Source organism: Oryctolagus cuniculus, chromosome 1 (genome assembly GCF_051225735.1).
Source record: "Oryctolagus cuniculus isolate XC-2025 breed Fujian yellow rabbit chromosome 1, ASM5122573v1, whole genome shotgun sequence".
NCBI lineage: Eukaryota > Metazoa > Chordata > Mammalia > Lagomorpha > Leporidae > Oryctolagus > Oryctolagus cuniculus.
Window position 1 is genome coordinate 69,072,648 of NC_142867.1, and position 16,869 is coordinate 69,089,516.

General features: G+C 42.2%; 1 protein-coding gene across 4 annotated transcripts in view; it reads right to left on the minus strand.

Moving 5' to 3' along the window:
* INTS4 (integrator complex subunit 4) overlaps positions 1-16,869 on the minus strand; it is a 108,919-nt gene that overhangs the window by 65,013 nt on the left and 27,037 nt on the right. For 3 of the 4 annotated variants that reach the window (XR_016233027.1, XM_002708672.6, XM_089331480.1), the window contains exons 5-10: positions 9,649-9,834; positions 8,866-8,916; positions 7,234-7,322; positions 4,907-5,027; positions 2,185-2,256; positions 567-741 (exon numbers count right to left, since the gene is read on the minus strand). Coding sequence is in view for 2 of the 4 variants with exons in the window: in XM_002708672.6 (XP_002708718.1) it covers positions 567-741; positions 2,185-2,256; positions 4,907-5,027; positions 7,234-7,322; positions 8,866-8,916; positions 9,649-9,834 (694 nt within the window). In the remaining 2 variants the exon portion in view is untranslated. The remainder of the gene's footprint in view (positions 1-566; positions 742-2,184; positions 2,257-4,906; positions 5,028-7,233; positions 7,323-8,865; positions 8,917-9,648; positions 9,835-16,869) is intronic. The other variant, XM_089331478.1, reaches the window with a different exon arrangement.

Genomic DNA, 16,869 nt, shown 5'->3' on the forward strand with positions numbered 1-16,869 from the left:
GGGAGTGCAGTGGAGGATGGCCCAAGTACGAGGGCCCTGCACCCCATGGGAGACCAGGATAAGTACCTGGCTCCTGCCATCGGATCAGCGCGGTGCGTCGGCCGGGGCAGCCATTGGAGGGTGACCCAACGGCAAAAGAAGACCTTTCTCTCTCTCTCTCACTGTCCACTCTGCCTGGCAAAAAAAAATAAAAATAAATAAATAAATAAATAAATTTTTATGCTTAGGTATAAACAATTTATGTATTGTCAAATGCTTCATCAAACAGACACATACACAGACACATATATATTTTTTCATTTGATTCTCACAAACCAGACACTTAATATTGTCTTCATTTAGTGGAAATGCTGGAACTTAAAACTGAACGAACCCAAAGCCCATGCTCTTAACCACTGTATCACATTACCTGAATCTCAGCCTCTTCACTTTGTAAAATCAAAATCAAAATGGCTATTTCACAGACTATGAGGACAAAACAAGACAACCGTGCTACCCTATACAATACTGACACAGAGCAGTTCCTCAGTAAATGGCGACTATTACTATTATGTAGTCATACTTACCGTACATCTCATCTTCCAACCCATGAACAAAGGCTCCACAAGCTCCTGACTCGATCAAGTTCACAGCCCCAGTATCTATTTCTTCCTTAGGAGCATCGTCTCCCCACTTCCTGCCACTGGAAAACTCCCCTGAACTGTAAAGTTCCTTGGCACGCTCATGTGCAGTACGCTTCCTCTGTAGAAGATAGCAACAAGGAGGACTTTCAGGAGGCTCATGAAAGAACAATAAGGTATGCCCCAAGAACACAGGAAGACTATAAATCAAACTGATCTCTGAGAGTTATACTTTCCAAAAATGACTCAATAGTTCAGAGCAGAAAAATGCAAATTGCACTTAAAGTGAAACTGAAAGCTCTTAGGTCTGTAATAACTAGCAGTAACCAAATTAAAGATGATGAAGACATTGAAGAATGTGTTGGTCAGACAGCAGGTTACAGTTGCCATGACAACATGGGAACACCAGAGAGGCAAATAACAGCATTCCCCATCCAAACACTCCATTGAGTAGACTATCCACTGACTCTAGAACATAATTATTTTCAGTCCCATCGGAGGTAATGGTAACACCATTCTGTTCAATGTAATATGCTTATCAAATAGCCATCTAGCAAATTCACTTTCCACACAGATTGCCTAACAGGGAATGCAATGGTCTGCAAAGGTAAGTGTCTAGTCTACTCGACTCTTATGCTTTTCATCACAAATGAATGAACTGGCACCCTGCTTCTATTTATCAGCCTCTTGTGAATCTTCTCCATTGTCCAAAACTCATGGCTGACATCTCAGAGGCAATGATGAGATACATTACCTAGGTGTAAAAGGAAGTGTGTCAAGCTTACACCTTACAATATAATATGTCTTGGAAACCCTGCATCACCCATCTCTCCCCATTCACCATAAGCAATTCCTCTTTACAGTTCCATGACACCACATATATATATATAACAACCACCTCAAATCAAAGACACACGACAATGTTCCAAAAGCACAAATGTCAACTCCATAACCATTTGGAGTAATATGTGTGAAGAGAACTAAAAGAAATAAAAGGCAATGGCACATCTACCTAACAGAATACTATAGAATCTATAACAATATTACTTAAGAAACTAGCAATATGAAATAATATACCTGACACAATGTTAATCTGCAAAGGGTGACTCACTGTTTAAGTTATGTACACAAGAAAAAGGGCTGAGAAAAATACGGCAAAATTGGCAAAGTCAGCGTGTTACGATAGTGACAGTAAGAGTAAATTGATTCCTCTGTCCTTCTATTTCACTCATTCACTCTTCTGATGGAATTGCTATTAAAAAGAACTCCTGAAATGTCCTAACACCTCCTAAAATGAGACCAGATCTTTTTAGTTTCTAACAAATAGAAAGTTAATCTTGCCTCTTTATAAAACACAACCTGTTTATTTTGCTATAATAAAAAAAGATTTAATAAAGTTGTAATTTGGATCAAGTTACTAAGATTTTAAAACAAAAGGTAATCTAGTTACCTACAATAATTTAAAAAGTGCAAGCGCTGCCAAATAATATCAACACAACTCAATGTTTAGCTATACTGATGTTGGTTAAGAAACCCAGTGTAAATAACGAAGAATCCAAGTTACCCTCAGATCTGACATCAGCTTCTTGTCAAGGGTCTGCTCCAAGAAATGAGAACTGACTTGTTCCATAGAGCCCTGCAAAAATAAAGATTCCAGAGCATATTAAACAAGCTGTATGACTTGAAAACTGACATGAAAATTTAATTTTATGTAACTTTATGCATAAAGATAATTCTCTGGCTAATAAAGATGTCTATAGATTCTAAATTGTCAGGAAAAATTTGGGTTTTTTTGCCAGGCAGAGTAAGTGAGAGAGAGAAGAGAGAGAGAGAGTTACAGACAGTGAGAGAGAGACAGAAAGGTCTTCCTTCCGTTGGTTCATTCCCTTAATGGCCACTACCGCAGGTGCTGCGCTGATCCGAAGCCAGGAGCCGGGTACTTCCTCCCGGTCTCCCATGCGGGTTCAGGGACCCAAGCACTTGGGCCATCCTCCACTGCCTTCCCAGGCCACAGCAGAGAGCTGGACTGGAAGAGAAGCAACAGGGACTAGTGCCCAGTGCCCCAACCAGGACTAGAACCCAGGGTGCCAGCACCGCAGGCAGAGGATTAGCAAAGTGAGCCACGGCGTTAGCCCAGGAAAACATTTTTTAAGACATTTTAAAAAAAATTTTTTTGTTAATTTTTTTTGACAGATAGAGTTAGACACTGAGAGAGACAGAGAAAAAGGTCTTCCTTCCCTTGGTTCACCCCCCAAATTGCCGCTATGGCTGGCGCTGCAGCGATCCGAAGCCAGGAGCCAGGTGCTTCCTCCTGGTCTTCCATGTGGGTGCAGGGCCCAAGCACTCGGGCCATCCTCCACTGCCCTCCTGGGCTACAACAGAGAGCCGGACTGGAATAGGAGCAACTGGGACTAGAACCCGGTGCCCATATGGGAGGCAGAGTTACAGAGAGAGAGACAGACAGAGATATTCCATCTGCTACTTCACTCCCCAAACGGCCACAACAGCCAGAGCTGAGCCAGGCCAAGCCAGGAGCCAGGAGATTCATTCAGGTCTCCCATTTGGGTGCAGGGGCCCAAGCACATAGGCCATTTTCCACTGCTTTCCCAGGTGTATTACCAAGGAGCTGGAACACAAGTGAAGCAGATGAGCCTTGAACCAGTGACCACACGGGATGCTGGCTTTACAGGCAGCAGTTATACCTGCTACACTATAATGCTGGTCCCTTTTTTTGTTTGTTTGTTTTTAAAGATTTATTTATTTGAAAGTCAGAGTTATACAGAGAGAGCAGGAGGGGCAGAGAGAGAGAGAGGTCTTCCATTTGCTGGTTCACTCCCCAGTTGGCCGCAATGGCCCAAGCTGCACTAATCCGAAGCCAGGAACTGCCTTCCTGGACCACAGCAGAGAGCTGGACTGGGAGAGGGGCAACTGGGACAGAATCTGGTGCCCCGACCGGGACTAGAACCCGGTGTGCCAGCACCGCAAGGCAGAGGATTAGCCTAGTGAGCCGCGGCGCCGGACACTTATATATTTTCATATTATTTAAAAGGGAGAGAGAGAGAGATCTCCCATCCAGTGGTTCATTCCATGAATGCCACAACACCCAGGGAAGGACCAAGCCAAAGCCAGGAGACCAAAGCTCCATCTGTGTCTCCCACATTGGTGGCAGGAACCCGAGTACTTGAGTCATCATTTGCTACCTCCCAGGATGCATTAGCAGGAATTCTGTATCAGAAGTGGAATAGCCAGGACTAGAATCAGGCACTCTGATACAGGATGCAGGCATCCCAAGCAGCAACTTAATTGACCCAAATACCTGCCCTACTCCATAATGCTGAATGAAAAGATTTAACAGATGACTGGATGGTTCTGAATTTTAAAATATTCATAAACCAAGAGAAAGCTTGAATTCAAAACAAAACACAAATTCAAAAATAAAGACTAGTAAGAGCTGGCTTAACTCTATTTTACTTCGGACAAGCATATAACCTATTAGCAAGAAATACTAAAATCATCCATATTGTTTATTACTTCATGAATGCCTTGGGGCTGGCATAGTGGCACAGCAGGTGAAGCCACCGCCTTCAATGCCGGCATCCCACATGGGCACTGGTTAAAGTTCCGGCTGCGGCCGGCACCGCTGGCACCCCAGGTTCTAGTCTCGGCTGCGGCCGGCACCGCCGGCACCCCGGGTTCTAGTCCCAGTTGGGGCGCTGGATTCTGTCTCAATTGCTCCGCATGCAGTCCAGCTCTCTGCTGTGGCCCGGGAAGGCAGTGTAGGATGACCCAAGTGTTTGGGCTCTGTACCCGCATGGGAGACCAGGAGAAGCACCTGGCTCCTGGCTTCAGATCGGCACAGCTCCAGCTGTTGCGTCCAAATGGGAAATGAACCAGTGGATAGAAGACCTCTTCCTCTCTGCCTCTGCTTCTCTCTCTGTTTAACTCTAACTTTCAAGTAAATAAATAAATCTTAAAAAAAAAAAAAAAATGCCTTGACATAGATTTCAGCAGTTATTCACATAAGTATTGGTCACAGGGCTAAAACTATCACTAGATCTACATTTGGTATAGTCAGGTACAAAGCATTCAGCCAACAATCTCACCAAGAGTGGCAGAGCTAGGGGCCCTGAGAGAGGAAGTACTCAAAAAGAACTTCAGATTTTCTAGTTATGACATTTATAGAAATAGACATACGTGTGTGTGTGTGTGTGTGTGTGCAATGTGTATGTGTAATATGTCTGTAAATGTTAAGGGACAATGTGTTTATTGAAGAAAGTATAACTTACCAATAGTTTTGCAGCTTGAACACGAACCACCCAGGAGCCATCACTGACCATATGACAAATTTTTCCAAAGGCATCATCAACTAAACGAATTTCTTCATTTGAAGAAGGGATTGGGACAATGCTAAATTAAAAGAAAAGAAGACATATATGACAAAACATGAGCCTAAGGTGGCAATAAACTGAAAAAAAAAAGAAAACTGGTACACATGGAAAAGACAAATTGAATAATTTAAATCTTAGAATGATGAAACACATTTCAGAGTATACAAACCAACCTAGGAACATAAACTAATCCCCTTTTAGCTGCACTGCAAATTTTTAGTATTTTTAAAATAAAAGTGTATAACCCACCAAAACTTCAAAGATGTATGTATGAAGAAACCAAAACTGGCTACCATAGCATATTTCATATCCTTTTTATCATCTCCTATATTAGAACGGTTGTAAAAACAGTAAATCTCAGATTAAATCAATATAAAACATACTTGCAAATCAGGTTCTAAAAGCAGGAATCATTGATTAGTCTTTGTGTAAGTATATGTGAGCCTATGTCTGTGTGTGTTCATGGGGGGGGGTGCTGCAAGGGAGGATCTATACCCTAAAAAATGAAAAATGGAAAGTTCATATTCCTTAAATAAAAGATTTCTGGGGAAAATAAAAGAAAAATGGAGCCCATGCCTATACAGGCTTATTAACTCACTTTAGCTTTTAGATTTTAGAAGATAGGTTGTTTTTGTTTTTAAGACTTATTTATTTATTTGAAAGGCAGTGTTACAGAGAGAGAGAGCGAGAGAGAGAGAGAGAGAGAGAGCTTCCTTCTGCTGATTCACTCCCCAATGGCCATAACGGCCAGAGCTGGGCCGATCCAAAGCCAGGAACCTGGAGCTTCTTCTGGGTCTCCCATGAGGGTGTAGGGGCCTAAGGATTTGGGCCATTTTCCACTGCTTTCCCAGGCACATTAGCAGGGAGCTGGACTGGAAGTGGAGCTGCCGGGACTTGAACTGTGCCCATACAGGATGCATGCACTGCAGAAGGCAGCTTAATTTGCTATGCTACAGTGCCGGCCCCAAACAGGGCTTTTTTTTTTTTTTAATATTTTTAGTTATTTATTAGAAAAGCAGAGTTACACAAAGAGAGAGAGGGAAATTTTCCATCCAAGAAAATCGATATTCCACCCACTGGTTCACTCCCCATATGGTTCACTCCCTATAAGGTTGCCAACAGCTGGGGCTGGGCCAGGCTGAAGTCAGGAGCCTGGAGCTTCATATGGGTCTCGCAAGTGGGTGCAGGGGCACAAGGATGTGGACCATCCTCCACTGCCTTCCTAGACGCATCAGCAGGGAGCTGGATCAGAAGTAGAGCAGCTGGGACTTTAACCAGCGCCAATATGGAATGTGGCATTGCAGGCAGTGGCTTAACCTGCTGTGCCACAGTGCCAGCCCCGAGAAGTCAGTTTAATGAAAGGGAGAAAGCATCTTTTTTCCTATAGAAGGAGTTCTTCTAATAAAACAGAATATTATTTTTCTATCTACCTCAAAGATTCACTGTGAGAATCAATGATTTAATTGTTATGAAAACGTTTTTTAACCACAAAACACTATATAAGGGATCATTATTCCCAAACTCACCAGACAGCTTTATCTGGCATTTGGCCTCAGCCAAATTAAAAGAGGTCCCCTATGGGGCCAGTGCTGTGGCGCAGTGGGTTAACACCCTGGCCTGAAGCACTGGTATCCCATATAGGTTCAAAACCCAGCTGCTCTACTTCTGTCCAGTTTTCTGCTGTGGCCTGGGAAAGCAGCAGAGGATGGCCCAAGTCCCTGGGACCCTGCATCCGCATAGGAGACACGGATGAGGCTCCTGGCTTCAGATCGGTGCAGCTCCAGCCATTGCGGCCATTTGGGGAGTGAACCAGCGGATGGAAGACTCTCTCTCTTTCTCTCTCTCTCTGTGTAACTCTGACTTTCAAATAAATAAATAAATCTTAAAAAAAAAAAATTAACAGAGGTCCCCAGCAATTGTAAAGATAAGCCAAAAAAAAGTGCTGAAAGCCCCTATGAAATATAGACCAATCTATTCACTTATAAGTGAAGAGGAGGTTGGGACCCAAAGAGCTAACGCATCTTTTCCAAGAGACACAGAAAGTTCACAGCAGAGATGAACAGTGAGGATCAGGCATTCTGACTTACAGGGTCTATCGTTCTCCCCCATATCACCTCACCTTCCAAAAATCTAACCATCACTTTTCTGGAGGCAGGTCTTCTGCATGGTAAGAGGAGAGAAAAAGGTTTAGCAATGAACAAAAGTTGGCTTACATCCTCACTAACCTTTCAGGGTAGAGCTGACTGACAACCCAGATAAGCTGGACTGCAGCACTGCGTACTTGTTCATAGTCATCAGAGAGCAATTTACAGGCCTGCAAAGAAGGATTTCAAATGTTCATTAGTCCACGTCCTCCCAGGTGATGGTCAAACTATTTTCAAAATGAAGACAGGGTAACAAGATAAGATGTCAATCAAAATACTTGTGGATGGTTTTAACTTCTTTAAGTTTTTCCCAAAGGAAAAAAACTGAGGGCCTCTGTCAGCTGCTCTGGCTGTATTCTGATTGCACACCCTTCCATCTCATGCCTGAAAGCAGAATCACAGACTAACAAGAGAACACAAAAACAAGCTGGAATAGCACCAAACCTAGCAAAGCCTGCTGGAATCACACAGTACCAGTCTCACAGGCTCAAACACCAAAGATGGATTTCCTCCCTCCTTTCAACATAAAGCACACATTTGAGCTTACTTTGGTTTGAAATACTGGCCTCTGTTTGATCTACTCATTCTGCCTGGGTATCCTCATGCCCCATGGATAGTGATAACTCCAAATATCCACTTTTGGCTCTGATTTCTCCAGAACTCCATACTTTCGTAACTACCTATGGCTGGAATTCTCTTCATGGATGTCACACCAACCTTCCAAACTCAATATAAACAAAATCAAACTCATTATAGAACCAAATTCTACCATATATCTCAAATTCTCCACTACCATTCTGCCCTTACTCCCTGAGGCCCTCATCATTGTTTGCCTAGATTACTGACAGTCTTACGCCAATAAATATCTGAATCAGTTGACTTCCTTTCCTCTGAGTCATTACTCTCCAACGTTCCTTTAATTATTTTGTCTACCACATAACTTTCCTATAGGGAGAGAAGGTGGTGATCATATGAACACCAACATTTTGGATCCATTCATCTTGTAACATCAACTTGGCTTATATTTCAGTCAGAAGAGCTTAACTAATTATTAGTTTTCCTTGAGAGAGAAAACCACTCTTGGGAGATTAGCAAAATATGCCTCTGAGCATTGATTTAAATTGCTTGTCACTAGATTTATCCATTTATTCTCCAAGAGAAGCACCACCTTGTAAACCTTTTTAATTAAGCTGTCAACCAGCTTTTTCACAACTTCATAAGGCCTTTTCTTTACCATTTCTACATTCATGTGACATCTTTTCTTATTATCCCGTGGTTTGGTCATCCTCCTCCAGAAACACTCAAGTTCATCAAGTGTAGTGCCCCAAACAGACGCCAGGTATGGCCCAAGCAACACTGACATTTTTATTACTGTCAACACTACAATATTCTTTATGTACTCTGGCAATCACATTGAGTTACCCAAATCCCCATAAAGACCCTTTTCACATGGAGTAGTACTCTATTACCTACTCTAAAAATTCTTCCTGAAAAGTATATTTGGGATAGTACTATTCAAGTACACAGTCCAAAAACTCTGTATGTTTGGGGTATGACTTCACAGTCATCCCAATTAAAGTATCCACTGTTAGCCAGCTAAAGCCCTTATCTTTTCAAATTCTGAGAACCAGCCACCCTCCCCAGGGCTGGACCACACCGAACCCAAAAGCCTGGAGCACAGCATTCTCTTCCAGATAATAATTTTTAAGATACCTGATTATAAATTGTTTGATGTAACTTCAGTCCTCTTTCATGAAGCTGCAACTAGATAATAAAGATATAGTTTGAGTACTTGGAGAAACCCATCAGTATTTCCAATGCCCCCCTACAATCTCACAGATTTTCCCATTATATCAGACTTACATGATTCCCTTCAGCTAAAACCAGTGCTACATAAAAAAGAATACCTGGTGAAAGACTTTTCAGAAGAAGCACTCAAGCATTTAATAAAGTTAACCCATGGGCTGCCCAAAGGGCATATTAAAAAAAACACATAAATAGTAAGAAGGCTAAGGAAGAAATGGTTAACAACACCTCCCACTAAAAGTACCCCTTCCTAAGGAAGAAATGGTTAACAATACCTCTCAATAAAAAGTACCCCCTCCTGGTAACTTTCATGTATACTTCTGAAACAAAGAAACTACAACTGTACTTATTACCATAGGATATGAAGTCATTTCCCTCCCTGCTAGGATTGGGGACTTGGAGGAGAGATGTGACTTGATTCTACTATAAAAGGTACTAGGTTTGTACCTTTCATACTTAAAGAGATATAGAGGAAAGCTACCAGAGAAGCCCAAGGAACAGCACTCCAATTATACAGGAATGTTTATCTTTGACTCCTATAATGCTACCACCAATACCTCCCCGAAGATGTACATAAGTATATATTGGGGAAATTCAGAATGCATCCAAGGCAGCACTAACCACGAACTTAAAAACAGCGGAAAAAAGCACTGAAAACTATGCCCAACTCGTTTCCATAATCTCATTTACCATAGCTTTTATAGCTGCTGTTCTGACACGTGGATCTTGGTCGCTGAAATAATCCCCTATAATCTTCTGTACATCTCTGGCAGTAAGGCCTTCTGCATCTTTTATGACATTTTTCTCCAAAGAGCCAAGGTTACCAAGTAACTGTAGGCACTTATTTCTTACACCATGGGAAGTATCTGTCAGGTGCTATAAAAAGAAACAGGGGAACAAAAGGACCTGTTTAAAACATCATTAAAAACAGAGTATCAGGAACAAAAACACTACACTAATTTCAGGGATGACTCCAATAAGTATATTTCCAGCATCACCTTATTTGAATGTGCATTTCCCAAAGAAACTCTTCAGAAAATAGGAGCTCCTTGTTATTTTCATAAATATAATGATATTTCCAACTGCCAGCACTTTGAGTTGTACAGAAGTGTTTTTTTCAATGATTGATTTATTTGAAAGCCAGAGTGACACAGACAGGAGTTGGGGATGGAAAATGAAGAGATAAACAGAGAAAGAGAGAGACAGAGACAGAGATCTTCCATACACTGGTTCACTCCCCAAAAGGCCACAACAGCCAGGGATGGTCCAAGTTGTAGCCAGGATCCCAGAGCTTCATTTGGGACTCCCACTTGGGTGACAAGGCCCCAAACACTTGGGCCATCCTCAACTGCTTTCCCAGACACATTGGCAGGGAGCTAGATCGGAAGCAGAACAAGAGGGATGAGAACTGGTACTCCAATATGGGATCTCGGCAAATAAATAAATATTTTTAAAAAAATCTATTCCTGGACGGCGCCGCGGCTCAATAGGCTAATCCTCCGCCTTGCGGCGCCGGCACACCGGGTTCTAGTCCCGGTCGGGGTACCGGATTCTGTCCTGGTTGCCCCTCTTCTAGGCCAGCTCTCTGCTGTGGCCAGGGAGTACAGTGGAGGATGGCCCAAGTGCTTGGGCCCTGCACCCGCATGGGAGACCAGGAGAGGCACCTGGCTACTGGCTTCGGATCAGTGCAGTGTGCTGGCCGCGGTGGCCAATGGAGGGTGAACCAACGGTAAAGGAAGACCTTTCTCTCTGTCTCTCTCTCTCTCACTGTCCACTCTGCCTGTCAAAAAAAAATCTATTCCTGAATTACATTTTATTTGCTATCAAATTTCAAAACAAGACAAAAATTTGTAATTTTTTAAAAACTTTATTTATTTTGAAAGTCAGAGTTATTGGCTGGTTCACTTCCAGACAATCACATCAGTCAGCACCAGGCCAGGCCAAAGCCAGGAGCCAGGGGCCTCTTCTAGGTCTCCCATGTGGTGGTAGGACCCAAACAACACTTGGGCCATCCTCCACTGCCTTTCCCAGGCCATGAGCAGAGAGCTGACCGGAAGTGGAGCAGCTGGGACAGGAACCAGCACCCATATGGAATGCTTTATCTGCTGTATCACAAAGCCAGCCACATAAATTTTTGAAACTTTCAATATCCATATGGAAATACAAAGTGTATAGCTCAATGAATTTTCACAAACTGAATACACAAAAATAACAAGCACTCAGATAAAGAAATGGAACACGATCAACACTTCAGAAATACATGTAATGCTTCCTCGCAGCTACCATGGTACCACCACCACCACCACCCTTCACAGCCACAAAAAGCATGACTGCTAACACATAAGAAGGTACTTTCTTCAGAAAGTTCATGGAAGAAACTGGCTTTGTGGCAGAGGGTAAAGTTGTCGCCAGCAACACAGCATCCCATATGGGCATGGGTTTGTTTCCTGGCTGCTCCACTTTCAAACCAGCTCCTTGCTAATGGCCTGGGAAAGCAGCGGAAGATGCCCAAGTACATGTGCTCTTGCTACCCAAGTGGAAGACCTGGATGAAGCTCCTGGCTCCCGGCTTCAGCCTGGCCCAGCCCTGGCCACTGCAGCCATCTGGGTAGCGAACCAGAGAACAGAAGATCATTCTCTTGCTCTGTCTCTCCCTCACTCTCTGTCAAATAAATAAATCTTTCTTTAAAAAGTTCATGGAAAAAATAATTTGTTTATTATGACAAACTATGTAGAAATCCATGCATAAAAGAGGTCTCCAAAAATGTCATGAAAATGTATATTACAAAAAAACGGAAAATAACTTATCTTTTAAATCCATTTCCACAAACTTTATAAAGCGTCATCATAGATTTATTTTGTTTACTTTTGTACTTTATAAAATCAAATACCATCTGGCTTTTTTCTTTTAGAATTTTTTTTAAAGAATTATTTATTTGAAAGGCAGAGTTAAACACATACACAGAGATCTTCCATCTGCTGTTTCACTCCCCAAATAGCACAACAGACAGAGATGGACAAATCAGAAGCCAGAAGCCAGGAGCTTCTTCCCGTTCTCCCACATGGGTCCAGGGGCCCCAGTACTTGAGCCATCTTCTGCTGCTTTACCAGCATATTAGCAGGAAGCTGGATCAGAAGCACAGCAGCCGAGACTCAAACCGGTGTGTACATGGGATGTCAGCACTGCAGGTTGCAGCTTTACACACTACGCCACAGCATCAGCTTCTTTTGCTTAATATTATGTTTGTGATTCATTCACGGTATGGCATCAAGATCACTCACTCCAATAAGTGTGTGGTATTCCATTTGTGAATATACCAATATGTATTAATCCTGCTGACAGCTATCTGAGTTATTTACAATATTTGGCTATGTGAATAATGGTATTACTATTATTATTATGTGGAATTTGTTGTTGTTGTTGTTGTTGTTGTTTTTACAGGCAGAGTGGACAGTGAGAGAGAGAGACACAGAGAGAAAGGTCTTCCTTTACCGTTGGTTCACCCTCCAATGGCCGCCGCGGCCGGCACACCGCACTGATCCGATGGCAGGAGCCAGGTGCTTATCCTGGTCTCCCATGGGGTGCAGGGCCCAAGCACTTGGGCCATCCTCCACTGCACTCCCGGGCCACAGCAGAGAGCTGGCCTGGAAGAGGGGCAACCGGGACAGAATCCAGCGCCCCGACTGGGACTAGAACCTGGTGTGCCGGTGCCGCATGCTGGAGGATTAGCCTAGTGAGCCGCGGCGCCGGTTGTTGTTCACATTTTTGTTGAGTATACACCTAGGAATGAAACTGCTAGACACCAGGACATGCATGTATTCAGCTTAAGAAGATAGTGACGGGAACAGCCAGCATTGTAGCATAGTGGCATAGCAGTTAAAATCGTTGCCTGCATCCCAAGTGGGTGCCAGTGTCTGTCCCAGCTGCTCTACTTTCAATCTAGCTCCTTGTTAATATGCCTGGGAAAGCATGAGAAAATGGCTCATACGAGTGGGTTCCTGGGCTCCTTAGGAAGCTCCAGTCTCCTGGCCTCAGCCTGGCTCTGCCCTAGCCGTTGTGGCCACTTCGGGAGTAAACCAACAGATGGAAGATCTTTCTCTATCTCTCCTTCTCTCTGTAACTCTGCCTTTCAAATAAATACAATAAACCTTTAAAAAAGAGAGAGAATATAGTGACAAATAGTTTTCCAAAGTGGCCAGACTAATTTGTACTTTCACTAGATTTGTACTTTCACTAGAGCAGCACTAGTGTTCCACATCCTTGGCAGCATTTAGTGCTATCAGTATTTTTATTTTAGCTCTGCTCACCACCATTTAAATACTGATTTATTTATTTGAAAGGTCTAGCGACAGAGTCAAATTTGACTACAACCCACAATAAAAAATATATCTTATAGTGTAACATAGTACATGAAAACATATTCATACAGTAACTTGAGCAAAACAATGTTTATTCAAACATCTTAGGATATTCTGATATTTGTATTCTACATTATTTTGCAAAAAACAATTGTGTAATTGATAGCACTGCCTACTAATGAATCATCATCATCAGTGTGAATGACATTTGTGTGGAAAAAAGTGAATGAGAATTGGAATTTTTAAACCTGATTCATGGAGCACCTTACAGATATAGCTAGTTCCAGGACTAAAGTTTAAAAAAAAAAAAAAAAAACTAAACGCCTAGGCCGGTGCCACAGCTCACTAGGCTAATCCTCCGCCTGCAGCACCGGCACCCGGGGTTCTAGTCCCGGTTGGTGCGCCAGTTTTGTCCCGGTTGCTCCTCTTCCAGTCCAGTTCTTTGCTGTGGCCCGGAAAGGCAGTGGAGGATGGCCTAAGTGCTTGGGCCCTGAACCCACATGGGAGACTAGGAGGAAGCACCTGGCTCCTGGCTGCGGATCAGCACAGCACAGCAGCCATTTGAGGGGTGAACCAATGGAAGGAAGACCTTTCTCTGTCTCTCTCTCACTGTCTAACTCTGCCTATCAAAAAAATAAATAAATAAAATAAAAAATAAAAAGCCTGGGGTATCTCCTAATGAATGAAAGGAAGGAAGGCATCAAGGACTAATAGAGTCTAGATCTAAAAAGATAAAGAAACTAATCCATAGAGGATCCCATCATCAACATTTACATGATAACAAAGGGAAGCATTCAAACAAATCCAGAATACAGGAAATTCTTCAAGACAAGTGATATGTCTTCAATGATATTTAAAGAAAAAAACAGGCGGACAGTGCTGTGGTGCAGTGGGTTAAAGCCCTGGCCTGCAGCTCCAGCATTCTATATGGGTGCCAGTTTAAGTCCAGGCTGCTTTACTTTTGATCCAGCTCCTAAGTCCCAGATGCTTCACTTCCGATACAGGTCCCTGCTAATGCATCTGGGAAAGCAGCAGCGGATGGCCCAAGTAGGCCCCTGCACCCACATAGGAGACCCAGAAGAAGCTCCTGGCTCCTGGCTTCAGATTGGTTCAGCTCCAGCTATTGCAGCCATTTGGGGAATGAACCAGCGGCCAAAAAACCTCTCTCTGTGTGTCTCTACCTCTCTCTGTAACTCTGTCTTTCAAATAAAATAAATCTTTTTTAAAAAAAGAAAAAAAACAAAAAGGAACTTTTTAAAAATCAGAAGACATTTTAAAAACTATTCAATACAATATGTAGATCTTTTTGGACTCAAATCCATTACAAACCATAAAAAGATATTTCTAGTGCAATTAAGAAAATTTTCATACAAACTGGTATGAGATATTAATGGAGTTACTGTTAGTAACTGCATCATAGCTACATTAATATATAAGAATAGATTAAAAAGATAGTAAAGAATAAATAATTATGGAATCTATACTCAAAAGAAGAGTAAATTTGAACTCTTCCACAATATAAACTATTTTCAAAAAAAAGGACCTATAATAAACCTGTAAATTAAAAAAAAAAAAAAAGGACCTGATTTCAAATTACAGCTCGCACTCACTAGATGTGTAACATTATGTATGTCAATGGACTTCTCAGAGTGTTTTCTCCTCTGTAAAAGGGAAAAATAATACCAGATAACTCACAGGCTGATCAAGAGGGTCAAATAGAAATAGAAATGTGAAAAAATCTTTATGTACTATAAACCATAAAAGAATATTAGATAATGTTACTATAATCTGAAATAGTAAGGAAATTTTCAAGTCACATATAAAGCACATGTGTATACATGGTTTCATGAGGCAGTAACTACATAAACAATGACCAATACTAAAGAAGGATCTTTAGATCTTCCTTTCAAATTCAAAATTTCCAGCATTTTATACCTATAAATGAAATCACTTATTTGAAATACATACAAGTAGTTTCTTTCTTCTTGGCCCCGATTCTACCCCTATGTCCATCTTTCCAACTTTCTCCCACTCTAACATTGTAAGTACTCTCAATAATCCCCTGCCTCCTCCCAACCTGCCATAATTAAACAATCACCCATTTCACAGGTAAAGAATGATAGGTCTGGCACAGGCATTTGGCATGGAGATTAAGATGCTGCTTGGAATGCTTGCATCCTATATTAGAGTACCTGAGTTGAAGTCTCAGATCTACTCCTGATTCCAATTTCTTGTTAATCTGTACCCTGGGAGGGAGCAAGTGATAGCTCAAGTAGTTGGATCTCCCATGTGAGAGACCCAGGTTGAGTTCCCAGCTCCTGGCTTCAGCTGACCCATCCAGCTTCCTGCTAATTCTCCTGGGAAAGCAAAGTAAGATAGCCCAAGCCCCTGGGTCTCTGCCACCATGTAGGAGATCCTCATGGAGTTCTTGGCTTCTGGCTTCTGGCTTTGGTCTGGCCCAACCCCAGCCACTTCAGCCATTTGGGGAATGAATGAGTAGCTGGAAGATCTCTCTCTCTCTTTCCCTCTTCTCCCTCTCATTCTCCCCTTATCTCTCATCACTGTGCCTTTCAAATAAACAAACAAACAAAAAAATCTTAAAAAAAAAAAAAAGAAAATGTCTCAAACTCCATCCAGGACTCCCTCATGAGTGGCAGGGTCCCAGCTACTCATGCTATCACCCACTGCCTCCCAGTGTATGCATCAGCAGGAAGCTAAAATCCAGAACAGACTCAAACCCAAGAACTCTGACATAGGAGACAGTAGTCTTCCTTGCTTCTAAACCTAATTCAGTTATTATTTTGCCTCCAAGTTAGTAAATAGGGACACATATATTTTTATATCCATATAATGCCTGGTACATAGTAAGGGCTCAGAATAATCCATCAAAAGAAGATAATAAGGGTGGAATTGTGGCACAGCAGTTAAGCTGCCACTTGGGATACCCACATCTTACATCAGAGTGCAAGGGCTAAGTAATACCTCTGCTTCTGATCCAGTTTCCTGCTAATACATGCCCTAGGAGGCAGCAAACAACAGCTCAAGAACTTGGGTCCCGGCCATCCACATGGGAGTCTCAGATAAAGTTCCTGGCTTTGATCTGACTCAGACTTGGCTGTTGAGGGCATTTGGGGAATGAAAGTGAAACAGCTAATGGAAGACTCTCTCTCTCTCTCTCTCTCTCTCTCTCTCTCTTTTGTATCTCTCTCTTTTTCTCTGCCTTTCAAATAAATGGAAACAAAGAGAATTTTAAAACTAGTAAGATACTGAAAATTACAAGAAGTCAAGAGATATGAAGATGACAACAACTCTGTCAAATTAATGCAGCAGGGTTTTTCTTCAATTTCTCATAACTAAACTAATGAATGACACACTAGTTCCTCAAAGACTGCTACCACTGCTGCAAATACTTTTATTTTCAAGCAGTAAACTAAAACCTTCTGGCTTCTATTAAGGTAACCAGGCAACAATGACGCATAACCTTTCACTACACACTGAATCATAGCCCAAAAGAGACTAAATCACACCCTCAGGACAACAATTACAATTTTAT